Source organism: Scyliorhinus torazame, chromosome 13 (genome assembly GCF_047496885.1).
Source record: "Scyliorhinus torazame isolate Kashiwa2021f chromosome 13, sScyTor2.1, whole genome shotgun sequence".
Taxonomy (NCBI): Eukaryota; Metazoa; Chordata; class Chondrichthyes; order Carcharhiniformes; family Scyliorhinidae; genus Scyliorhinus; species Scyliorhinus torazame.
This window is the reverse complement of record NC_092719.1, coordinates 89,212,700-89,239,983: the sequence shown is the minus strand read 5'-3', so window position 1 is coordinate 89,239,983 and position 27,284 is coordinate 89,212,700. Positions and strand designations below refer to the sequence as shown.

Sequence of the window (27,284 nt, the reverse complement as noted above, 5' to 3'; positions counted from 1 at the left end):
GTCTGCCACAAGCTGACAGTCCCACACCGAGACCCTCAATCAAAATAAACAAACAGCTGCTGCAAAACGGAGCCATTACTTATAGCAGCACAAGAATGGCTCCGTTTTGCAGCAGCTGTTTGTTTATTTTGATTGAGGGTTTCGGTGTGGGACTGTCAGCTTGTGGCAGACAAGATACATTTTTAGGATGTCTTGATGAAATTGGAATAGAAATGCACAGCTTTATTCTTGAATAGAAATCCATATAAAATAACAGATTCAAGTAATAAGGCAGGAGCAGTGGTAGGAAGCACTCACCTCTCGAGGGAGGGTGCTCAGGATCCCGTCAAAAAGCTTTTGAGTTTCCTTTTGTTCCTTTGAGATATTTGCATTTTCATGTAGCCCAAAGACCTAAACAAGAAGTGAGGAAAAACTGGCTGAACACGCATCAAATTATACCTTTAATCGGGATTATGTCACAGTTGTACAAATCTGAACTCAGCTACGTGATTCACTGTTTGATGCTATTCTGGGCTCCACACTTTAAATATCAAGACCTCATAGAGGGTGGAGAGGAGATTTACTTGAACCGTACCAGAGACATGAAGGGGACTCCGGTGTGTGGCGAGACTGGAGAAGCTGAGGTTCTTCTTCTTAGAGCAGAGGAGGCTAAGGTCTAATTAAAACAAGTTGGAAGTAGAATGTTCAACCCACTCTCGAGAGGTGGGTAATAATTTAACTTTGTTATTCAGGCCGCAACTCTCAGTTTCACATTGAATAGCTGAGGTCAGGTTTCCCATAGCTCAGAAAACCCAAGGGCTGAAGGGAAGTACAAGTGCCTTTCCAGCACTGCTTGTAGGCCAGGAGGAGCAGGAATGTTTCCCTCCTGTACCACCAAAGTTTTTTTTCCAAAATATTTTAATGAGGCATTTATGATTTTATAACAGTGACAGTAAACCATATACAACCAACTATATACATAGCGCAAAGATTCTCTACCTCACTCTCAGGTCCCACCTTCCTAGAACAGCAATCTAGACTAACCCCGCTCCCCCTCTACTGACAGTAAATTTTCTCTAAAGAAGTCGACAAACGGCTGCCACCTCCGGACGAACCCTAGCATTGACCCTTTTCGGGCGAACTTGATTTTCTCAAGACTGAGAAAGCCAGCCATCTCATTGACCCAGATCTCTGATTTCGGGGGCTTCGAGTCCTTCCATGCTAACATCCGTCTCCGGGCTACCAGGGAGGCAAAAGCCAAGACGTCGACCTCTCTCGCCCCCTGGACTCCGACACTCCGAAAATCGCCACCTCTGGACTCGGTGCCACCCTTGATTTAACACCGTGGACATGACATCTGCAAACCCCTGCCAGAATCCCCTAAGCTTCGAACGTGCCCAAAACATGTGGACATGGTTCGCTGGTCCTCCTGTCTTCTATCCCAACAAACTTGCTCATCTGAGCCACTGTCATGTGTGCCCAGTGAACGACCTTAAATTGTATCAGGCTGTGCCTGGCGCATGATGTGGACGTGTTGACCCTACTTAATGCATCCACCCAGAGACCTGCCTCTATCTCTCCCCCTAACACCTCCTCCCATTTGTGCTTTAGCTCCTCTGTCTGCCTTTCCTCTGACTCCATGAGTTCTTTATAGATATGAGTCCTTCCCCTCTCCCACCCATACTCTAGAAATTACCCGATCTTGTATCTCAAGTGGCAGTAGGAGCGGGAAGGTTGGAACCTGCCTTCGCAAGAAGTCATAAATCTGCAGATATCTAAACCCATTCCTTTCCGTCAACTCAAACTTCTCCTCTAACTCCCTCAAACCAGGGAAGCTCCCATCTATAAACAAATCTCCCATCCCCCCGATCCCTGCTCTCTGCCATCTCCGAAACCCTCCATCTAGTCTCCCTGGGGCAAACCGATGGTTGCTATAGATTGGAGCCCAAACCGATGCTGCCTCCGATCTTGCGTTTCCTCCACTGCCCCCAGACTCCCTGGGCCACCACTACTACCGGGCTTGTGGAGTACCGGGCCGGAAAAACGGCAGAGTTGCCGTGATCACTGCGCCTAAACTCGTGTCATTACAAGATGCTGCCTCTACTCGCTCCCACACCGACCCTTCCCCCACTACCCACTTCCTAATCATGGCTATATCTGCCGCCCAGTAATAGTTGCTAAAGTTCGGCAGCGCCAGCCCACCCTCCCTCCGGCCATGCTCCAGCATCACCTTCTTCACTCTCGGGATTTTACCCACCCACACAAAACAGGAGATCACCTTATTTACCCGCCTGAAAAAGGTGTTTGGGATAAAGATGGGGAGGCACTGAAAAACAAACAGGAATCTTGGGAGGATTGTCATTTTCTCTGTCTATACCCTCCCCGCCAATGATAATGGGAGCATATCCCACCTCTGAAGTCCTCTTTCATTTGTTCCACTAGCTGGGTCAAGTTTAGTTTATGTAACAGCCCCCAGTCTCGTGCCACCTGATCCCTAAATAACGGAAACCACCTCCCACCAATCTGAACGGCAGCTCTCCCAGTCACCTCTTCTGCCCCCTTGCCTGGATCGCAAATATCTCGCTTTTCCCCATGTTCAATTTGTACCCCGAAAAACGGCCAAATTCCCCTAAAATCCTCGTGATCTCTCCCATCCCCTCTAACGGGTCGGAAACATACAGGAGCAGATCGTCGGCGTATAACGACACCCTATGTTTCACCCCACCCCGGACCAGCACCTGGAAGCTCTTAACGCTATAGCCAGTGGTTCAATGGCCAGAGCGAACAGCAAGAGAGAGGGGGCATCCCTGCCTAGTCCCCCGGTGCAGTCTAAAATAGCCTGACGTCAGCCGCCTCTGGCCTCTGGCGCCTGGCACAGCAGCCTGACCCAGTCGATGAAACCGCGACCAAACCCGAACTGCCCCAACACCTCCCACAGATAGTTCCATTCCATCCAGTCAACGGCCTTCTCCGCGTCCATTACAACCATTACCTCCACCTCCTTTCCTTTTGGGGGCATCATGATTACATTAAAGAGAATTCTAACGTTGGCCGTTAGCTATCTACCCTTAACGAACCCCATCTGGTCTTCCCTTATCATCCCCGGGACATGTCTTCGATCCTTGAGGACAAGATTTTCGCTAACAGCTTGGCATCAACATTCAACATTGAGATCGGCCTGCAAGACCCGCATAGCTCAGGCTCCTTCTCCCGCTTCAGGATCAGTGAGATCGAGGCCTGTGACATTGTCGGAGGAAGAACACCGTGCTCCCTTGCCTCGTTAAACGTCCTCACCAACAATGGGCCCAGCATCTCAGAGAACTTTTTATAAAACTCCACTGGGTAACCATCTGGTCCCGGGGCCTTGCCTGACTGCATGGCCTCCAGTCCATCTGCTATTTCTTCAATCCTAATCGGGGCTCCCAGCCCTTCTACCAACCCTTCGTCCACCTTCGGGAACTCCAGCCCTCCCAGAAATTGCCTCATTCCTTCCACTCCCGCTGGTGGTTCCGACTCGTATAGCCTTAAACACCCAGTTAATCCCTGCTGGGTCCAAGATTGTGTTCCCTCCTCTATCCTTCACTCTCCCTATCTCCCTAGATGCCTCCCTTTTCCTGAGCTGGTGTGCCAGCATTCTACTAGCCTTCTCTCCATACTCCTATATCACCCCCCTCGCCTTCCTCAACTGCTCCACCGCCGTCCCCGTAGATAACAAGCCAAATTCCACCTGTAGCCTCCGTCGTTCCTTCAGTAATCCTACCTCCGGGGCCTCCGCATACCTCCTGTTGACCTAAAGTATTTCCCCGACTAACCTATCCGCCTCTGCCCTCTCTTCCTTCTCCGTATGGGCCTGAATCGAAATCGGTTCCCCTCTGACCACTGTCTTCAGTGCGTCCCAAACCATTGCTGCTGAGACCTCTCCCATATCGTTAATCTCCAGGTAGTTCTGGATGGATTCCCTCACCCGCTCGCACACCCCCTTGTCCGCTAACAGTCCCACATCCAATCTCCATTGCGGGCGCTGACCACCCTCCTTGCTACCTGTAGGTCCACCCAATGTGGGGCATGGTCCGACACAGCAATCGCCGAATACTCGGTATCAACCACCCCCGCCAGTAACGCCCTGCTCAAAATAAAAAAGTCGATCCGGGAGTATACTTTATGTACATGTGAGAAGAAGGAGAACTCCTTCGCTCTTGGCCGTCCAAACCCCCTTGGGTCTGGCCCACCCATCTACTCCATGAACCCCTTTAGTTCCTTCGCCATTGCCGGCACCGTGCCTGTCCTTGAACTCGACCGGTCCAGCCTTGGGTCAATGACTGTATTGAAGTTCCCCCCCCCCCATGATTAGCTTGTGTGAATCCAGATCCGGGGTCTTCCCTAACATCCGTCTTACAAACTCCACATCATCCCAGTTTGGTGCGTAGACATTCACAAGCACCACTGGCAACCCTTCCAGCTTCCTGCTAACCATGATATATCTACTCCCCATATCCGCAACTATTCTCCCCGCCTCAAATGACACTCGCTTATTAATCAGGATCGCGACCCCTCTAGTCTTAAGAGTCCAGCCCCGAGTGAAATACCTGCCCAACCCATCCCTTCCTCAGTCTGGTCTGATTAATTACCCTCAGGTATATCTCCTGTAGCACTACCACGTCCGCCTTCAATCCCCTCAAATGTGCAAACATGTGAGCCCTCTTAACCGGCCCATTCAGCCCTCTGATGTTCCACGTGATCAGCTTGGTTGGGAGGCTTCTCTCCGCCCCCCCCCCCCACCCCCCTGCCGCCAATCAACCATCCCCCTTCCTAGGCCAGCCTCCAGCTCATGCCCCGTGCTCCCTCTGGCCCGCCCACAGGTAGCCTCCGTCTCCGTCCCCGACCTCCTATTTATCTCCAAGCAACCTCCCCTCCCCTGTCAGAAGAGCAATTCCACCCTCCCCCTGTTAACAGCCCAATAAATGCTACTCCCTTCAACAAACAAAACATCTGCCACTGCGCTTCCGTGAGCCAACCCGCCCAGCTAGCTTGGTGAGTCCCCCCACCCTCCGGCGCCTGACATCTTACATCCTATTGTTCTCTCCCGCTCGGACATACCTATTCGAAAGGCACGTTTCTACCCAAACACATCCAAAGAAAAAACATCAAAGATTCACCCACCCTTCCCCTACCAGTATAAAGTTAACTCACAAAACATAGCAACAGCCCAAAAAAATGTTACAAAAGACATTTCTCATGTCGTGCAAAAGTAAGAACAATTTCAGCAGAATCCCTACAGCCTCAGTCACCTCAGTCTCTATCTAGAACTTTGCTTTTCACAAAGTCCATTGCTTCATCCTGCGACTCGAAGTAAAATTGCCGCTCTTCATAGGTGACCCATAAACGAGCTGGATAAAGTAGACCAAACTTCACCTTCCTCTTGAAAAGGGTCGATTTCACTCGGTTGAAACCTGCTCTTCTCTTGGCCAGGTCCGCACCTAGATCTTGGTCGATGCGCAGAATGTTATTCTTCCACTTACAGCTCCGTGTCTGCTTGGCCGAATGGAAAATCTGCTCCTTATCCAGAAATCTGTGCATTTGTACCCCCATCGCCCTCGGTGGCTCATTCGCCCGCGGCACCCTCGCAAGCGTTCTGTGCACTCTGTCCACTTCCAGGGGTCTAGAAAGCGACCCGTCGCCCATTAACTTCTCACGCATATTTGCCACATGAGCCCTTGCGTCCGTTCCCTCACATCCCTCGGGGAGGCCAACGATCCTCAAGTTCTGCCAGCGGGACCTATTCTCTAGGTCCCCCACCTTGTCTTGCAGCCTTTTCTGTTGCTCTTTCATCAGCCCCACCTGTGTCTGCAGCGCAGTTAGGTGTTCCTCGTGCTCAGCCACCGTTTCCTCCACCTTCTGGACCGCCCGATCTTGGGCTTCCAGTCTCTGCTCCACCCGAGTGATCAACTCCTTGATCGGGGCCAGGCATTCATTTTTTTGCTTGGCAAAGCCCTCCCGAATAAACTCCAGCAGCTGGTCTGTTGTCCACTGGGCCGCCGAGCCAGTACTCTGCAGATCCGCCAGGCTTTCCTTTGCTGCAGAATCTGCACGCGTCTACTCGATTCGGTTCTTCCTTCCCTTACGTCCACCTCTTTACCGTGTCTCCATATACTGGGTGGGATTCCTCCTCAGTCGCATCCACCACCGGCCCCTCAACAAAATTCCGGAAAAAGTCGGGAGAAAAAGGTCCAAAATGTCTGTCACGAGCGGGAGCCACCAAATGTGCGACCTACTCCCTCATGGCTGCCACCGGAAGTGCCTGTACCACCAAAGTTAACCCGCTGCAATCAGCCTTCATCTCCACTCCCTGCTTGACCACCTCATATGATCTGAAGACATCACGATCTCCAGGCCAACCCATCATCTCCCCACTGAGTAACAATCCAAAACTTTCCCATGCAATTTCTCTTGTCACCTCCTCCCTCGAGATCTCTCCCTTACTTCCAGCTGTTTTTCTGGGTTGTGGATTTTCTTTCCTGACAGCTCGTGCCTCTCAACCCCATCCAGCTTCCAAATGGGAAAAAACTCTTAGACGAGCTCCTGATGTTAAATACAATAAGATCTCCATCTTGACCACATTCTGTGTTTCCCAGCACCAACACCACTGACAACCCCTACCCTCTTTTCCCAGCTCCCTCCCTGATGACTTCAAAATATTGCGAACAATGATTCTATTTGAAGATATGGAAGTTTCCATACTGGGGAGTGGGTTTATGCTGACTGCTGAAAACCACTTGCCCTCTGCCCCACACCCTCCAATCTCACAGTTCCTCACTCTACCTCTGGGTCTGCATTGAGCGGTAAGTGCATTATACATTCCAAATAACTTTCGTAGCTGTTTTTTCTGGGGCAACAGTAGATGCCACTGGGAGAGAATTTGTAGCAGTCATCACTGATGACACTTTGACAGTAGAAGTTCTCCAGGAGGCTGAGGAGAAGTCGCTGGTCGTGGTCATCTGTCACCCGGCCACCATAGTTACACTCGCCAGTAAGGTAGATCAACGCTTCGAAAGGAACCTGACTGTACTCGTTCAAGAATATCTGTGGAAATATCAATGGACAAGTCACTTCCACCACTTTGCAATCACTGTCTGAAATTAAATTGCCTGGCTCTTGTCATAGAAAAACATGCAGTATTATGATGCCATTCTCAGGAAATCTCAAAGTGCTTCCCAGGCAAAGCAGCATTCCATTAGTACACCCTGGAGTGTCAGTCTAGATTACGTGTTCCTGGAGTGGCTGCCAAGTGTAACCTGAGCTGTTGTGCTTGGCTGAGTGGCAGCACTGCCACATCAGAAGGTTTTGAGTTCAGGTCTCACTCCAGGGATTTGGGCACATAATCTCTTCTGACATTGCAATACAGCACAGGCGGAGAGCTGCACTGTCAGAGGTACAGTACTGAGGGAGTGCTGCCTTGTCAGAGGCCAGTACAGAGGGAGAGCTGCATTGTCAGACGTGCAACGTGCAGGGAGTGCTGCACTGTCAGAGGTACAGCACAGAGGGAGAGCTGCATTGTTAGAGGCACAGCACAGAGGGAGTGCTGCACTGTCAGAGGTGCAACACAGGGGGAGAGCTGCATTGTTAGAGGCACAGCAGAGGGGGAGAGCTGTACTGTCAGAGGTGCAACACAGGAGGAGAGCTGCATTGTTAGAGGCACAGCACAGAGGGAGAGCTGTACTGTCAGAGGTGCAACACAAGGGGAGAGCTGCATTGTTAGAGGCACAGCACAGGCGGAGAGCTGCACTGTCAGAGGTACAGTACTGAGGGAGTGCTGCCTTGTCAGAGGCCAGCACAGAGGGAGAGCTGCATTGTTAGAGGCACAGCACAGGCGGAGAGCTGCACTGTCAGAGGTACAGTACTGAGGGAGTGCTGCCTTGTCAGAGGCCAGCACAGAGGGAGAGCTGCACTGTCAGAGATGCAGCACCGAGGGAGAGCTGCGCTGTCAGAGATGCAGCACCGAGGGAGAGCTGCACTGTCAGAGATGCAGCACCGAGGGAGAGCTGCACTGTCAGAGATGCAGCACCGAGGGAGAGCTGCACTGTCAGAGATGCAGCACCGAGGGAGAGCTGCACTGTCAGAGATGCAGCACCGAGGGAGAGCTGCACTGTTGGAGGCACAGCACCGAGGGAGAGCTGCACTGTCAGAGATGCAGCACCGAGGGAGAGCTGCACTGTCAGAGATGCAGCACCGAGGGAGAGCTGCATTGTCAGAGGTGCAGCACCGGGGTAGAGCTGCACTGTCAGAGATGCAGCACCGAGGGAGAGCTGCGCTGTCAGAGATGCAGCACCGAGGGAGAGCTGCATTGTTAGAGGCACAGCACAGGCGGAGAGCTGCATTGTTAGAGGCACAGCACAGGGGGAGATCTGCACTGTCAGAGATGCAGCACAGAAGGAGATCTGCATTGTCAGAGGCACAGCACAGGCGGAGAGCTGCATTGTCAGAGGCACAGCACAGGCGGAGAGCTGCACTGTCAGAGGCACAGCACAGGGGGAGAGCTGCACTGTAAGAGATGCAGCACAGTTGGAGTGCTGCACTAATGGAGGTGCAGCACGGAGGAACTGCTGCACTGTCAGAGGTGCAGCACAACTGGAATGCTGCACTGTTGGAGGTGTAGCTCACAGGGAGAGCTGCACTATCAGAGGTGCATCACAGTTGGAGTGCTACACTGTTGGAGGTGCAGCACAGAGGGAGTGCTACACTGTCAGAGGTGCTTTTCAGATGACATATTACACTGAGCCCTGGCCTTCCTCCTCAGATGGATATAAAAGGTCCCATGGCTGATGGGCCGAATGGCCTAATTCTGCTCGTATGTCTTATAATAGTAATAATAATAGCTTATTGCCACAAGTAGGCTTCAATAAAGTTACGGTGAAAAGCCCCTAGTCGCCACATTCCGCCGCCAGTTCGGGGAGGCAGATACGGGAATTGAACCCGCGCTGCTGGTCTTGTTCTGCATTACAAGCCAGCTGTTTAACCCACTGTGCTAAACCAGCCCCTATGATCTGTATCTTATGAGCATTTTAAAAAGCAGAGCAGTTCTTCCTGATGCCATGGCTAATGTTTACCCCCAACCAGCATTATTAAAACTGGTTATCTGATCATTTATCATATTGCTGTTTGTGGAAGCTTGTTGAGTGAACCTTGGCGACTGAATTTCCTACATTACAACAGCGATTATACTTCCAAAGCACAGAATCATAAAATTCCTACTGTGCAGAAGGAGGCCATTATTCCCATCATATCTGCGGCAACCCTCTGAAAGAGCATCCTACCTCGGCCCACTCTCCCGACCTATCCCCGTAATCCCACCTAACTTGCACATCTTTGGACACTAAGGGGAATTTAGCATGGCCAATCCACCTAACCTGCTAATCTTTGGACTGTGGGAGAAAACCGGAGCACCCGGAGGAAACCCACGTACACACGGGGAGGATGTGCAGACTCCGCACAGACACTCAAGACCGGAACTGAACCTGGGTCCCTGGGGGTGTGAGGCAGCAGTGCTAACCATAGTGCCATCCTTTACAGGAATATCCTGTTTTAAATTGTTATATACGTTTTTGGGAGCACTACTAAATAGGGACTCCCTGGGCGGGATTCTCCGTGAATCGGCACGATGGCCTGAACCTGGCGCCAAAAACGGCGCGAATGACTCCAGCGTCGGACCCCCCGGAACGTCGCAAATTCTCCGGCCGGGAATGGGCTAGCAGCAGCGTGACGCCATTCGCGACGCTGTCACCCATCACGGACACGCGCGCTGTCAGTGATGGCGTGCGGCGTCGCAGCACAAAAGACGCCCCCCCCGTGTCGCAGCACAAAAGACGCCCCCCCGCGTCGTAGCACAAATGACGCCCCCCCCCCCCCCGCGTCGTAGCACAAAAGACTGCGGAGACCCCCCCCCCACAAGACCTGTCAAAATGGCTGCCCGCCGCGCAGAGCCGATGTTCCAGGAGCGGGACATCGAGGTGCTCCTGGACGCAGTGGAGCAGAGGAGGGAGGCCCTGTACCCCGGACACGGTCGCAGGGTCGCTCCACCCCTCAGCCAGCGCCTGTGGAGGGAGGTGGCAGAGGCCGTCAGTGCTGTGGCTGTGATATCAAGGACAGGCGTCCAGTGTCACAAGAAGATCAATGACCTTGTCAGGGCAGCCAGGGTGAGTACTCCCCCCGCCCCCCCACCCCCCCCCCCCCCCCCCGCCCCACCTCCGACGGGTGGCACAGCCCTAGATGCAGCTGACATGGCCGCACCCACCCAGGCAGGCTGCAGTGACAGGATGGGTTGTGAACCACTGCCAACATACACACAACCGCTGGTCCGCATGTATATGTCTGCCTAACACTGTTGCCCTTTATCCCTGCCACCATCCCACCCCCCACAGGAGAAGCGCGCTCACAACAGCCGGGAGCGCGAGAGGGCCGGAGGGGGACCACCCAAACTGCGACCACTCACCATCCATGAGGAGAGGACCCTGGAACTTGCAGGCAGACCCGAGGACTGGGAGGTTGCGGATTCAGAGGTCGGGGGCGCACCATCAAGTGAGACCCCCACTGCCTGCCCCCCTTTTCCCCTTCCCCCATATCCCCCCCTTACCCCATATCCCCCTTCCCCCATATTTCTCCTTCCCCCATATCCCCATATTCCCCCTTCCCCCATATTCCCCCTTCCCCCATATTCCCCCTTCCCCCATATTCCCCCTTGCCCCCTATCCCCGTCTGCGTGTCTAACCATGCATGCTGTATTGTGTATTGCAGGCCCAAACGTTGAGCCACCCGTCCCCGCAGATGGCGACTGCCCCCAGGACGATCCAGGGCGGCCACGCACCAGGGACAGACCCGGAGCATCAGGGAGACGGCGCCTCCATCTTGTGCGAGTGCGGTGACGCCGGCGGGCCAGACCCAGTGACGAGGGGGGCAGCCACAGGAACAGGCCCCCGTCGCAGCCGACCCAGGACACACCTACCCAGGACACACCTACGCAGGACACACCTACGCAGGACACACCCACGCAGGACACTGATGCCCGGGACACACCCACCCAGGACACCGACTGTGGTGGTATGTATTAAGGGTAATACGGTACACCATGAATGCCGAGGAGCCATTGGAGGACAGATGCTGGATCCCGATTGGATCCGCCGCCTACTGGGCTCCACCCAGATAGGCGTGGTATGAGAACCTGGGTTTAATCCCCACAGCTGCATTCTGTGACTGAGCTGCTGGGGAACGAGTCTGAACAAGTCTGCTCAATCAAGCCTCGATTGAAGTTCTTTACGTATCGCCTCGTGCGTGATCGATGGTGCTACAATTTATTGAGCAGACTTAAAAAGGAATATGGAGCTCCGTATCACCCTGGAGTGCCTGCAAATCGGCCCCCACGCAGCTAACGCAACATCGGCGTTTAAACACTGGCTGTTTAATACCTCCGAAAGGCCCCCGGCAGACCAACAGAAGACCAGAAGATGCAGGTCCTGCATTCCAGGGTGAGTCCCGAAATCTACTCACTCATCAAGGACGCGGAAGAATTCCCAGTGGCGCTCAACTTGCTGAAGGAGATCTACATTAAGCCCGTCAACCAGGTCTACGCACGCTACCAGCTCGCGACGATACGACAAATCCCCGGGGAATCGCTAGACGATTTCTTCAATGCTCTAACGATCCTGGGACGAAACTGCAACTGCCCAGCGGTTACGGTGAACGAACATACGGACCTCCTGATCAGAGACGCTTACGTAGCAGGTTTGGCATCGTCGCAAATTCGCCAGAGACTTTTAGAGAAAGACTCTCTCGGACTCACAAAGGTACGGGCCCTTGCAGCCTCCCTCGATGTGGCCTCCCAAAACACCCGCGCCCATGCCCCCGACCGCGCTGCAGCCCCTTGGGCTCCGTGGACCCCCGCCGCGACCGACCCCCCGGCAACCCCAACCCCTCCGCAAGCGTGCGCAGCCAGAATCCCAGACCACCCGGGGGGGCCCCGCTGCTACTTTTGCGGGCAGCCAAAACACCCCCGCCAGCGCTGCCCGGCCCGCTCGGCCACCTGAAAAAGCTGCGGTAAAAAGGGGCACTACGCAGCGGTGTGCCAGTCCCGTGGGGTCGCCGCTATCTCCGGGGAACAAATGGGACCACGGGCTCAACCCCCCCAGCGACCCACGGGCGGCCAACGGGCGCCGGCATTTGGACCCCGGACACCACGAGGGGGGGACGGGCGCCGCCATCTTCCTACCCACGGACCGCGTGCGATCCATGGGAGCGGCCATTTTGTCCACCCCCGGCCGCGTGCGACTCATGGGAGCGTCCATTTTGTCCATCCCCGACCGCGTGCGATCCATGGACGCCGCCATCTTGGCTGACAGGCAAGGACCCCAGCGTGGACGGCTCCACACTGCCTGAAGACAACGATCTGATACACCACCCACGTTTGGCATCGGTGACCCTCGACCAGTCACGGCCCCGGATGTTCCAGATGACAACGACAAAGGTGCTGGTGAACGGGCACGAGACGCCATGTTTGATCGACTCGGGGAGCACGGAGAGTTTTATTCACCCGGACACGGTAAGACGCTGTCCCTTGTAATTCGGCCAAGCACCCAAAAAATTTTCCTGGCGGCGGGGTCCCACTCCATTGAAATCAAAGGGTTCTGCATCGCAAACCTAACGGTGCAGGGGAGAGAGTTCAAAAATTACCGGCTGTATGTCCTTCCCCACCTCTGTGCTCCCACCCTCCTGGGGTTGGACTTCCAATGCAACCTCCAGAGCTTAACATTCAAATTTGGCGGCCCTAAATTTTTGGCTAATTTAGCAATATTTGGCTAATGGAAAAGTTCTTGAAAGTGTGGATGAGCAGAGGGATCTAGGTGTCCATGTACATAGATCCCTGAAAGTTGCCACCCAGGTTGATAGGGTGGTGAAGAAGGCCTATGGAGTGTTGGCCTTTATTGGTAGAGGGATTGAGTTCCGGAGTCAGGAGGTCATGTTGCAGCTGTACAGAACTCTGGTACGGCCGCATTTGGAGTATTGCGTACAGTTCTGGTCACCGCATTATAGGAAGGACGTGGAGGCTTTGGAACGGGTGCAGAGGAGATTTACCAGGATGTTGCCTGGTATGGAGGGAAAATCTTATGAGGAAAGGCTGATGGACTTGAGGTTGTTTTCGTTAGAGAGAAGAAGGTTAAGAGGAGACTTAATAGAGGCATACAAAATGATCAGGGGGTTAGATAGGGTGGACAGTGAGAGCCTTCTCCCGCGGATGGAAATGGCTAGCACGAGGGGACATAGCCTTAAACTGAGGGGTAATAGATATAGGACAGAGGTCAGAGGTAGGTTCTTTACGCAAAGAGTAGTGAGGCCGTGGAATGCCCTACCTGCTACAGTGGTGAACTCGCCAACATTGAGGGCATTTAAAAGTTTATTGGATAAACATATGGATGATAATGGTATAGTGTAGGTTAGATGGCTTTTGTTTCGGTGCAACATCGTGGGCCGAAGGGCCTGTACTGCGCTGTATTGTTCTATGTTCTATGTTCTATACCCCCACTGACTATCTGCGGCCTCGCGACACTCAAGGTCGAACCACCCTCCCTGTTTGCGAACCTCACCCCGGATTGCAAACCCGTCGCCACTAGGAGCAGACGGTACAGCACCCAGGACCGGACGTTTATCAGGTCCGAAGTCCAGCGGCTGCTGCAGGAAGGCATAATCCAGGCCAGCAATAGTCCCTGGAGAGCCCAGGTGGTAGTAGTGAAGATGGGAGAAGCAAAGGATGGTCATAGACTATAGCCAGACCATCAACAGGTACACGCAGCTAGATGCGTACCCTCTTCCCCGCATATCCGACATGGTCAATCGGATTGCACAGTACAAGGTCTTCTCCACCGTGGACCTTAAGTCCGCCTACCACCAGCTCCCCATTCGCCGGGCGGCTATACCACTTCTTAAGGGTTCCATTCGGCGTCACGAACGGAGTCTCGGTCTTCCAATGGGAGATGGACCGAATGGTCGACCAGCACGGTTTACGGGCCACGTTCCCGTACCTCGACAACGTCACCATCTGCGGCCACGACCAGCAGGACCAGGACGCCAACCTCCGCAAATTCCTCCAGACCGCTAACGCCCTCAACCTCACCTACAACGAGGAAAAATGCGTGTTTAGCACCGACCGTCTAGCCATCCTTGGCTACGTAGTGCGTAATGGAGTGATAGGCCCCGACCCTGAACGCATGCGCCCCTTCATGGAGTTCCCTCTCCCCCACTGTGCCAAAGCCCTGAAACGCTGCCTGGGCTTCTTTTCTTATTACGCCCAGTGGGTCCCCCACTACGCAGACAAGGCCCGCCCACTAATCCAGTCCACTACTTTTCCCCTGTCGACAGAGGCCCGCCAGGCCTTCAGCCGCATCAAAACGGATATCGCAAAGGCCACGATGCGCGCCATCGACGAGTCCCTCCCCTTCCAAGTCGAGAGCGACGCGTCCGACGTAGCTCTGACGGCCATGCTCAACCAAGCAGGCAGACCCGTGGCCTTTTTCTCCCGGACCCTACACGCTTCAGAAATTCGCCACTCCTCAGTGGAAAAGGAGGCCCAAGCCATAGTGGAAGCTGTGCGACATTCGAGGCATTACCTGGCCGGTAGGAGATTCACTCTCCTCACTGACCAACGGTCGATAGCCTTCGTGTTCGATAATGCACAGCGGGGCAAGATAAAGAACGACAAGATCCTGCGGTGGAGGATCGAACTCTCCACCTACAATTATGAGATCTTGTACCGTCCCGGAAAGCTGAACGAGCCGTCCGATACCCTATCTCACGGAACTTGTGCCAACGCACAAGTGGACCGTCTCCAAGCCCTCCACGAGGACCTCTGCCACCCGGGGGTAACTCGTTTCTACCACTTCATAAAGGCCCGCAACCTCCCGTACTCCGTCGAGGAGGTCCGAACAGTCACCAGGAAATGCCAAATCTGCGCAGAATGCAAACCGCATTTTTTCAGGCCAGATAGAGCGCACCTGATAAAGGCTTCCCGTCCCTTTGAACGCCTCAGTTTGGACTTCAAAGGCCCCCTCGCCTCCACCGATCGCAACACGTACTTTCTTAACGTCGTTGACGAATGCCCCCGCTTCCCCTTCGCCATCCCCTGCCCCGACATGACCGCGGCCATGGTCATTAAAGCCCTCGGCACCATCTTTACCCTGTTCGGCTTCCCCGCCTACATCCATAGCGACAGGGGCTCCTCCTTTATGAGTGACGAGCTGCGTCAATTCCTGCTCAGCAGGGGCATAGCCTCGAGCAGGACGACCAGCTACAACCCCCGGGGAAACGGACAGGTGGAGAGAGAGAATGGAACGGTCTGGAAAACCGTCCTACTGGCCCTACGGTCTAGGAGTCTCCCAACCTCCCGCTGGCAGGATGTCCTCCCGGATGCCCTTCACTCTATCCGGTCCCTGCTGTTGTACCACCACTAACCAAACGCCTCACGAGCGCCTCCTTGTCTTCTCTAGGAGGTCCGCTTCTGGAACGTCACTTCCGACCTGGCTGGCAGCCCCGGGACCCATCCTGCTCCGGAAACACGTGCGGGCGCACAAATCAGACCCGCTGGTGGAAAAGGCACATCTACTCCACGCAAACCCGCAGTACGCCTACGTAACCCTAACCCTAACCCAGACGCCGACAGGACACGGTCTCTCTGCGGGACCTGGCACCCGCCGGAGCTCCCCACACCTCCCTAACACCAATCACCACCCCTCACTCCCGCCGGTGCACCCCACAGCCACCCCCTTCCCGGGGAGATCAGTTCTCCTCCCAGGCCCATCCAGGGGTAAGGAAAAAGAGGGGGACAGCGCTATGCTCCCAGAGTCGACCGGACCCGAGCCTGCACCACCACCACCACCCGGGCTGAGACGATTGGAAAGGGCGACCAGATCACCATCTCGACTCATCGAATCGACTTAATATGTATATAATTCAGTGGCCCAGTAAAGCAGCATTGTTGTAAATAGTTAACGCTGCAAATCGGGTAAAATGTGAATAATTTGGTGGCCCTGTAAAAGCGGCATGATTGTATACAGTTCAATGGTTAAGGTACCGACCCTGTAAACCCATACCATCCACCACCCCGCCGGGTTCTTTTTTAACAAGGGGAGAATGTGGTGGTATGTATTAAGGGTAATACGGTACACCATGAATGCTGAGGAGCCATTGGAGGACAGATGCTGGATCCTGATTGGATCCGCCTGGGGTGAACCTGGGTTTAATCCCCGCAGCTGCATTCTGTGACTGAGCTGCTGGGGAACGAGTCTGAACAAGTCTGCTCAATAAAGCCTCGATTGAAGTTCTTTATGTCTCGCCTCGTGTGTGATCGATGGTGCTACACCGACGCACAGGACACTGACGCACAAGACACTGACATACATGACACTGACGTACAGGACACTGACGCACAAGACACTGACATACATGACACTGACGGACAGGACACTGATGCACAAGGCACTGACGCACAAGACACTGACGCACAGGACACTGACGGACAAGTCACTGACGCACACGACACTGACGCACAAGACACTGACGCACAGGACACTGACGCACAGGACACTGACGCACAGGACACTGACGGACAAGTCACTGACGCACACGACACTGACGCACAAGACACTGACGGACAGGACACTGACGCATAAGACACTGACGGACAGGACACTGACGCATAAGACACTGACGGACAGGACACTGACGCATAAGACACTGACGGACAGGACACTGACGCACAAGACACTGACGGACACGAGACTGACGCACACGACACTGACGCACACGACATACACACGGGACGGATGGACAAGAATCACCACTCCAGGGGATCCTGGACTTTGGGTCGGGTGAGGAACACAACACTACGCCGCTGCTATCTCCTACACCCTCGGTTGGGCACTTTAGCGATGAGGCATCTGGAACACTAACTGGTGCGCACAATACAGCCGTCCCGGTACAGCAGGTTGAGGCAGGAGCAGCCGAGGGGCCGGGCGGTCGGAGGGCAGCCCGGCGCAGGCAACCATCTGCTGCCCAGACGGGTCCCGGGTTCCCGGAGTAACCACACCCACCCATAGACCCGATGCAGTCACGGACCAAGGGACGATCGAAGAGGGTGACGGGCGGCTTGCGGTAGCTGCAGATGCAGATGGAGGAGTCCACCCACGTGCAGGAGCAGGGAGTAGTGCCGGTCATGCATGCCACTCAGGCCGAAACCGCACGGGTGGCGTCCACGGTGGAGGCAATGGGTGCGACGGTATCAGACGTGGGTCGCAGTATGCAAGGCGTGGGTCTTTCCGTGCAGGCGGCGTCTGTGGGCCTGGACATGGCTGCCCTCTCACAGGAAGCCATGAGCCAGAGCCAGCAGCAGATCGCACAGGTGCTCAACGCCGTGGCCCAGTCTCAGCAGGCCATGGCGCAGTCCCAGCAGGCAATGGCCCAGTCTCTGCAGGCCACCGCTGAGGGCATTGGCACCATTGCCCTGGTGCTGGCCGGCGTCGCCCAGTCACAGACAGGGATGGCCAACTCCCTGAGCTCCATGGCTGCAAACTTGCAGACCCTTGTTGATACCAGGGCAGGCCTCCACGACTTGCAGCGCCAGGTGTCAGGGGGGGGGGGGGGGGGCGTCGGATGCTCAGTCCGTTCGCATCCCCGACCCATGTAGAGGCCCAGGGGCCATTGGGCACCCCGAGGGAGGAGGAGGTGCTGAGGCCCATTCCGGGTCCTCCTGTAGGGGTGGTCCTGGAACACCGTGACTACTCGGACCCCCCCCCCCCCTCCCTTCCATCACAGGTACATCTGGTGGGCAATGGGCAGGACAATCTGGCAGCTCGCCATCCCAGTCGCCCGAGCCGCAGCCTGGCCCATCTAGGCCGGGCCGCCCCAGGAAACGGCCGCCAAAGGGGTCCCTAGTCACAGGGCAGGAATCACAGGAGTCCACCTCCAGTTCTGCTGTACCAGTTCTGGGGAACCACCTAGACGTAGTCAAAGGGCCCGTAAGGCAAAAAAATTAGACACTGAGTAATTTGGTACGGGTGCAGGGCACAGATTAGTTATAGGGCTGGGGCACATGTATGAACTGTTTGTTATTAATATCATTTTCACACCTACAGAAGCTGCCTTTGTGCTCTGTCCGATGCGTGCGGGGGTGTGGTGTGAGGTGAGCGCCAGTGTGTCTGTGTGAGGGTTGATAGAACGTCAGCCTCAGGTGAGTGTGTCCACCCCTCTCCCCGGGTTGCCCTCGCCATTCCCCCGGGCAGACGGGACCGTGCGTGGCAGTGTCACGACCGCATGCAGGGACGGTCCGGGTGCAGGGTGGTACTGTGGCCATGGGTCAGACATTGTCCAACGATGTAGAGCCCAGAGCTCATCGCAGGGCGGGTTGTCATCATCCTCCATGGCCTCCAATAGACACGCTTCCACCGGCGACCGTGTGAGCCCGGCCCAGTGTGCCACAGGTGGATGTGCAATGGAGCGGTCGTGTGCATGCGGGTGGGGTGAGCGTGGTTGGTGGTGGGTGGGTGGGGTGAGGGTGGTAGGCGGGTGACGTAGTGTGCAGTCTGCCCATTCTCGGCGTTTCCCACGCCCCCCTAGTCCGTGAACCGGGTGGCTATCAGCCTGTCCTGTGCCCACTGGCCCAGCCGGTAACGGTGGGCAGCCTCCCGTCCATGTCCAGCCTGTCTGTCCTGACCATTGCCCCCATCCTCCTCATCTGGGGAGGTCTGTGCCTAGTCTTGCTGCTCCTCCCCTTCCCCCTCCTCTGCCTGCAGCACATTGCCCCTCTGCTGGGCTATGTTGTGCAGGACGCAGCAGACCACAACGATACGGCTGACCCGATCTGACAGGTACTGGAGGGCCCCTCCAGAGCGGTCCAGACACCTGAAGCGTATCTGTAGGAGCCCAAAGCACCTCTCTGTCACACCCCTGGTCGCTGCATGGGCACCGTTGCAGCGGTTCTCCGTATAGGTGTCATCGGCCACGACCGCAACGGGTAACCCCTGTCGCCCAGCAACCAACCCCTCAGCCGGGGTGGCGACCCTCGAACATGGTGGGGATGTAAGATTGTGCCAATACGAATGAGTCATGTACACTGCCTGTGTACCGGGAGCAGACGTGCAGGATCATCATGCGGTAGTCGCAGACCACCTGAATGTTCATGGAATAGGTCCCCTTCCTATTCGTGAACATGGCCCTGTTATCCAGCTCCTCCAAGACCGAGTTAGGGAACTGGAGCTGGAGTTGGAAGAACTTCGGATCATTCGGGAGGCAGAAGGGTCATAGGTAGCAGCTTCAGGGAATTAGTTACGCCAAAGATTGGAGATAGATGGGTAACTGTAAGAGGGACTGGGAAGAAGCAGTCAGTGCAGGGATCCCCTGCGGTCGTTCCCCTGAGAAACAAGTATACCGCTTTGGATACTTGTGGGGGGGGGACTTACCAGGGGTAAGCCATGGGGTACGGGCCTCTGGCACGGAGTCTGTCCCTGTTGCTCAGAAGGGAAGGGGGGAGAGGAGCAGAGCATTAGTAATTTGGGACTCGATAGTCAGGGGCACAGATAGGAGATTTTGTGGGAGCGTGAGAGACTCACGTTTGGTATATTGCCTCCCAGGTGCAAGGGTACGTGATGTCTCGGATCGTGTTTTCCGGGTCCTCAAGGGGGAGGGGGAGCAGCCCCAAGTCGTGGTCCACATTGGCACTAACGACATAGGTAGGGAAGGGGACAAGGATGTCAGACAGGCTTTCAGGGAGCTAGGATGGAAGCTCAGAACTAGAACAAACAGAGTTGTTATCTCTGGGTTGTTGCCCGTGCCACGTGATAATGAGATGAGGAATAGGGAGAGAGAGCAATTAAACACGTGGCTACAGGGATGGTGCAGGCGGGAGGGATTCAGATTTCTGGATAACTGGGGCTCTTTCTGGGGAAGGTGGGACCTCTACAGACAGGATGGTCTACATCTGAACCTGAGGGGCACAAATATCCTGGGGGGGCGATTTGTTAGTGCTCTTTGGGGGGGTTTAAACTAATGCAGCAGGGGCATGGGAACCTGGATTGTAGTTTTAGGGTACGGGAGAATGAGAGTATAGAGGTCAGGAGCACAGATTTGACGTCGCAGGAGGGGGCCAGTGTTCAGGTGGTTTGAAGTGTGTCTACTTCAATGCCAGGAGTATACGAAATAAGGTAGGGGAACTGGCAGCATGGGTTGGTACCTGGGACTTCGATGTTGTGGCCATTTCGGAGACATGGATAGAGCAGGGACAGGAATGGATGTTGCAGGTTCCGGGGTTTAGGTGTTTTAGTAAGCTCAGAGAAGGAGGCAAAAGAGGGGGAGGTGTGGCGCTGCTAGTCAAGAGCAGTATTACGGTGGCGGAGAGGATGCTAGATGGGGACTCATCTTCCGAGGTAGTATGGGCTGAGGTTAGAAACAGGAAAGGAGAGGTCACCCTGTTGGGAGTTTTCTATAGGCCTCCAAATAGTTCTAGGGATGTAGAGGAAAGGATTGCGAGGATGATCCTGGATAAGAGCGAAAGTAACAGGGTAGTTATTATGGGAGACTTTAACTTTCCAAATATTGACTGGAAAAGATATAGTTTGAATACATTAGATGGGTCATTTTTTGTACAGTGTGTGCAGGAGGGTTTCCTGACACAATACGTTGACAGGCCAACAAGAGGCGAGGCCACGTTGGATTTGGTTTTGGGTAATGAACCTGGCCAGGTGTTGGATTTGGAGGTAGGAGAGCACTTTGGGGACAGTGACCACACTTCGGTGACGTTTACGTTAGTGATGGAACGGGATAAGTATACACCGCAGGGCAAGAGTTATAGCTGGGGGAAGGGCAATTATGATGCCATTAGACGTGACTTGGGGGGGGATAGGTTGGAGAAGTAGGCTGCAAGTGTTGGGCACACTGGATAAGTGGAGATTGTTCAAGGATCAGCCACTGCGTGTTCTTGATAAGTATGTACCGGTCAGGCAGGGAGGAAGGCGTAGAGTGAGGGAACCGTGGTTTACCAAAGAAGTGGAATCTCTTGTTAAGAGGAAAAGGAGGCCCATGTGAAGATGAGGTGTGAAGTTTCAGTTGGGGCGATGGATAGTTACAAGGTAGCGAGGAAGGATCTAAAGAGAGAGCTAAGACGAGCAAAGAGGGGACATGAGAAGTATTTGGCAGGTAGGATCAAGGAAAACCCAAAAGCTTTCTATAGGTATGTCAGGAATAAGCGAATGACTAGGGTAAGAGTAGGACCAGTCAAGGACAGGGATGGGAAGTTGTGTGTGGAGTCTGAAGAGATAGGCGAGATACTAAATGAATATTTTTAGTCAGTATTCACTCAGGAAAAAGATAATGTTGTGGAGGAGAATGCTGAGACCCAGGCTATTAGAATAGATGGCATTGAGGTACGTAGGGAAGAGGTGTTGGCAATTCTGGACAGGCTGAAAATAGATAAGTCCCCGGGGCCTGATGGGATTTATCCTAGGATTCTCTGGGAGGCCAGGGAAGAGATTGCTGGACCTTTGGCTTTGATTTTTATGTCATCATTGGCTACAGGAATAGTGCCAGAGGACTGGAGGATAGCAAATGTGGTCCCTTTGTTCAAAAAGGGGAGCAGAGACAACCCCGGCAACTATAGACCGGTGAGCCTCACGTCTGTAGTGGGTAAAGTCTTGGAGGGGATTATAAGAGACAAGATTTATAATCATCTAGATAGGAATAATATGATCAGGGATAGTCAGCATGGCTTTGTGAAGGGTAGGTCATGCCTCACAAACCTTATCGAGTTCTTTGAGAAGGTGACTGAACAGGTAGACGAGGGTAGAGCAGTTGATGTGGTGTATATGGATTTCAGTAAAGCGTTTGATAAGGTTCCCCACGGTAGGCTATTGCAGAAAATACGGAGGCTGGGGATTGAGGGTGATTTAGAGATGTGGATCAGAAATTGGCTAGCTGAGAGAAGACAGAGGGTGGTGGTTGATGGGAAATGTTCAGAATGGAGTTCAGTTACAAGTGGCGTACCACAAGGATCTGTTCTGGGGCTGTTGCTGTTTGTCATTTTTATCAATGACCTAGAGGAAGGCGCAAAAGGGTGGGTGAGTAAATTTGCAGACGACACTAAAGTCGTTGGTGTTGTCGACAGTGTGGAAGGATGTAGCAGGTTACAGAGGGACATAGATAAGCTGCAGAGCTGGGCTGAGAGGTGGCAAATGGAGTTTAATGTAGAGAAGTGTGAGGTGATTCACTTTGGAAGGAATAACAGGAATGCGGAATATTTGGCTAATGGTAAAGTTCTTGGAAGTGTGGATGAGCAGAGGGATCTAGGTGTCCATGTACATAGATCCCTGAAAGTTGCCACCCAGATTGATAGGGTTGTGAAGAAGGCCTATGGAGTGTTGGCCTTTATTGGTAGAGGGATTGAGTTCCGGAGTCAGGAGGTCATGTTGCAGCTGTACAAAACTCTGGTACGGCCGCATTTAGAGTATTGCGTACAGTTCTGGTCACCGCATTATAGGAAGGACGTGGAGGCTTTGGAGCGGGTGCAGAGGAGATTTACCAGGATGTTGCCTGGTATGGAGGGAAAATCTTATGAGGAAAGGCTGATGGACTTGAGGTTGTTTTCGTTGGAGAGAAGAAGGTTAAGAGGAGACTTAATAGAGGCATACAAAATGATCAGGGGGTTAGATAGGGTGGACAGTGAGAGCCTTCTCCCGCGGATGGAAATGGCTGGCACGAGGGGACATAGCTTTAAACTGAGGGGTAATAGATATAGGACAGAGGTCAGAGGTAGGTTCTTTACACAAAGTGTGGTGAGGCCGTGGAATGCCCTACCTGCAACAGTAGTGAACTCGCCAACATTGAGGGCATTTAAATGTTTATTGGATAAGCATATGGATGATAATGGCATAGTGTAGGTTAGATGGCTTTTGTTTTGGTGCAACATCGTGGGCCGAAGGGCCTGTACTGCGCTGTATCGTTCTATGTTCTATCTACAGGTGGCCGCACGGCGACGTGCATCCCATCGATCGCCCCCTGGACCATGGGCATCCTGGCCGCCGCAGCGAAGCCCGGTGCACAGAATGTAGCGGTCCGCAATGACATATAGGGCATCTGTCACTGCATGGATGCACCGGCGCACCGATGCCTGCAAGGTGCCGGACAGCACCCCACTCGGCGCCTGGAATCACATTGCGGCATAGGCGTTCAGGGCCAACGTAACCTTGATGGCCACGGGGAGAGGGTGTCCTCCCCCAGTCCCATGCGGTGCCAGGTGTGCCATCAGGTGGCAGATGTGTGCCACGGTTTCCCGTCTCATCCGGAGTCTCCTCCTGCATGCCCGGTCCGTGAGGTCCTGGTACGACAAGCGGGGCCGGTACACACGGGGCCTCATCGGGCATCTCCGTGGCACCACCACCACCTCCTCCTCCTCCTCGTCCTGTCGTGCGGTTGGCCCTACAGCCTGGACGGCTGCCACCTGCCTCCCTGCGGCAGGAGGCAGCACTGCCTCCCTGGCACGCTCCTGCTCCAGCTCCCCCAGGGCAACATGTAGACGTGCGGCTCCCGCCACGGCGGCCTACATTGCTGGGTGATGACCAAACATAATGGCCTGCAGGGAGTGGGGGTGGGGGGATAGATGACATGTCACCATTGCCCATACCCCTCCCCAGCAGCCAGGTGCCATGGGCTGCATGGACGCGACTGTTGCCAGCTGGCACATGGCCAGGCAGACACCCCCCTCCCTCCCTCCTCCCCGGCACGCACCTTCTCCATCACTTGCCCTCGCCACCCCCCCCCCCCTCCCCGGCACGCACCCTCCCCAACCCTACCCCCTCTCCTCCCCGGCACGCACCCTCTCCATCACGCACCCTCTCCATCACTCACCCTCTCCAACCCCCCCCCCTCTTCTCCCTGGCACGCACCCTCTCCATCACGCACCCTCTCCATCACGCACCCTCTCCATCACGCACCCTCTCCATCACGCACCCTCTCCATCACGCACCCTCTCCAACCCCCCCCCCCCCTCTCCTCCCTGGCACGCACCCTCTCCATCACGCACCCTCTCCATCACGCACCCTCTCCATCACGCACCCTCTCCAAACCCCCCCCTCTCCTCCCTGGCACGCACCCTCTCCATCACGCACCCTCTCCATCACGCACCCTCTCCATCACGCACCCTCTTCATCACGCACCCTCTCCAACCCCCCCCCCCTCTCCTCCCTGGCACGCACCCTCTCCATCACGCACCCTCTCCATCACGCACCCTCTCCATCACGCACCCTCTCCATCACGCACCCTCTCCATCACGCACCCTCTCCATCACGCACCCTCTCCAACCCCCCCCCTCTCCTCCCTGGCACGCACCCTCTCCATCACGCACCCTCTCCATCACGCACCCTCTCCATCACGCACCCTCTCCATCACGCACCCTCTCCATCACGCACCCTCTCCATCACGCACCCTCTCCATCACGCACCCTCTCCATCACGCACCCTCTCCAACCCCCCCCCCCCTCCTCCCTGGCACGCACCCTCTCCATCACGCACCCTCTCCATCACGCACCCTCTCCATCACGCACCCTCTCCAACCCGCCCCCCCCCCCCCCCCCCCCCCCCCCCATCACGACTGGTTGACGCCGTTAAAGAGGTGGTTTGATTTACGCCGGGTTGACTCGGCCCCTCCAGCCCAGAGAATTGGCGCGGCCCAGGGGCCTGTTGTGTCGTGCTGGTCCTCGCCATTCTCCGTGGCGTGCGGCGCGATTCACGTCAACGGGGTTTTTGGGGGGCCGGAGAATATCGCGGGGCGGCCGGGCGGGATTTACACCGCCCTCCCGGCGGGAGATGCATATATAGCCAAAGATTTTCAGCACAATGTAGATGAAAGCTCGACTTTCCCACTGTTGTGGCAAAAACAACCAAAGTGAACTGAGAAACATAGAAATTAGAAGGAGGAGGCCATTTGGCCCTTTGAGCCTGCTCCACCATTCATCATGATCATGGCTGATCATCAAGCTCAATACCTAGATCCCGCCTTCCCCCCCCCCCCCCATATCCCTTGATCCCTTTAGCCCCAAGAGCTTTATCTAATTCCTTCTTGAAATTACACAACGTTTTGGCCTCAACTGCTTTTATTTAATTATTTTTAATATGTAAGTGCTCTCTAACTGGTAACAAGTTGACAATTGCTGCTTCTGCACAAATTGCTGATTAAGTTGTTGATTTCCTCCTCCATTTGTGGAAAGCTTCCTGATTATGAGCTGCAGAGCCAGGGACTACTCACCTGGGAGCTCGGGCTGTGACATCGCTTCTCACCCTCGGGCTGGACAGCTAACTGGTTCTTCAGCCAGATCTGAGAGATTCAGGTGGCTTCAGCTGCCGGACTCCTTGTCAAACCCCAGTCTCCAAGTCAGAAAGGTGCAACATGCCTGACTGAGACCCTGAGGGGCAGTAGACAGCTCCTTCGGCAGTGCTCCTGCTGTGATCCAGTCAAATGCTCTTGGCCATCGATAGGAGGAATGCAGGCTGGAAGCCTAACATGGTCTTAGGGTGAGGACTGGCAAGAAATGCGGGAGAGGGAGGAGGGGATAAAGTGTGGGGAATGACATCTGGCAGCATGTTCCAAGGCGGAGTTTGGCGAGACCAAAACTGAAGCCGAAAGCTACACAAAATGGAGAAACAATGGCTTTGCCCAGCCGGTAACCATACCAACGATGCATAAAAGCTCCTGCACCTGGTTCCCAAACTATGTTATAACAGATTATTACTTACTTACAACAATTAAGTGTTAGTAATTAGTAAACTAAATAATGAAACTACATTAGGCAAAACGACTAAAAATTGGGGATGGGTGTAATTAATCAGCTGCAAAGCACTTTGACACTCTGCGGTTGTGAATGATTCTATATAAATACAAGTCTTTGGGCAGCACGGTGGTGCAGCGTTTAGCACTGTTGCCTCACGGCGCCAAGGACCTGGGTTCGATCCCGGCCCCGGGTAACTGTCTGTGTGGAGTTTGCACATTCTCCCTGTGGATCTCACCCGCACAACACAAAGTTGTGCAGAATAGGTGGATTGGCCATGCTAAATTGATCCTTAATTGAAAAAAAAAGAATTAGTACTCTAAATTTATTAGAAATAAATAAAGGAAAGTCTTCCTTCCAACTCAGAGGGGAGAGGGTCACCAATAGAGCAAAGTTGACACTGTTAAATAGGGGGTCATATTTCAAAATCATTTGACAAATTAGTTATTTGTTACCATTGGTGAGTTTTTTCAATCAGTTGCTCACTTGTAACCGTGACATACCTGAACTTGCTTTGCACTGATCCTCAGGTCAGACTCATTGAACTCGTAGGGCACATTCCAGCCAAGTGAACCAAACATACGACGTTCTTGGATGAGAGCATGAAAGAAACACAAGGCAAAGAGAAGCTTCTCCCACACCTGTTAATGAAAACAATTATCAAATAAAAACCCCAGCACCACTTCAAAAATAAAACCAATCTCTTTAAAATGGCAATTTGGACTTCCGTTGCAGCGGAATGAAGTAGCGGTCACATCTCTGGTGGCTCCCGCTCTTTGGGCTTATCAGCCAAATCGGAGGAATTTGGTTTTTTTTAAGAACAGACTTGCCCGGTAGTGAAATTGGCCATAAAGAAGGAGATATTAAAATTGACATCGAAGAGGGGCGGAGGGTGAAGTTGCAGACGTCGCATCCGAACAAGGAGGCATCAAAGATGGTGGAGGAAGCATTCATGCCCATCACCCTTGATATAATGGCAGGGTGGTAGCCAGAGAATTAAAAAAATTTGGTGGCGAAATGGACGAACACTTCATGAAACACGATCAGGAATTGAAGACTTCAGGGGTGATGGTTGGGGTGGGATTAGTAAGTGGAGGAGGGTGACTGGAAAACTTTGTATGTAAACCATGTTGGCTGGGTGTGGTTGTTGGTTGGGGGGGGTTACTTACTTTGCTGTGTTTTCTCTTGAAATTGTTGTTTAAAAATTTATAAATGTCTGAAAAAAATGTTTTTTTTTAAAAGGAATTGAAGGCTTCATTTAAAACCATGGTGGAGGAAGCTTTGGGCCCAATAAGGGAGCAACTGAGCAAAACAATTAAAGCAGTAGGCATGCAAGGGGAGAAATTGAAAAATGTGGAGGAGGCCTTATCCCAGCACGAAGACAGACTTGCGTCCTTAGAGGCTGAATTGGCGTTTGCTGGAGTCGGGAACAAGGGCCACAAAGAAAAGCTGGATGTGGGCAGCA

At 54.0% G+C, this 27,284-nt stretch overlaps 1 protein-coding gene across 1 annotated transcript in view; it reads right to left on the bottom strand.

Annotated features, from left to right (window-relative positions):
• LOC140388180 (dynein axonemal heavy chain 3-like) overlaps positions 1 to 27,284 on the bottom strand; it is a 1,528,048-nt gene that overhangs the window by 164,280 nt on the left and 1,336,484 nt on the right. The window contains exons 71-73 of the mRNA XM_072471941.1: positions 26,323 to 26,460; positions 6,799 to 7,059; positions 298 to 390 (exon numbers count right to left, since the gene is read on the bottom strand). Coding sequence (XP_072328042.1) covers positions 298 to 390; positions 6,799 to 7,059; positions 26,323 to 26,460 — 492 coding nt within the window. The remainder of the gene's footprint in view (positions 1 to 297; positions 391 to 6,798; positions 7,060 to 26,322; positions 26,461 to 27,284) is intronic.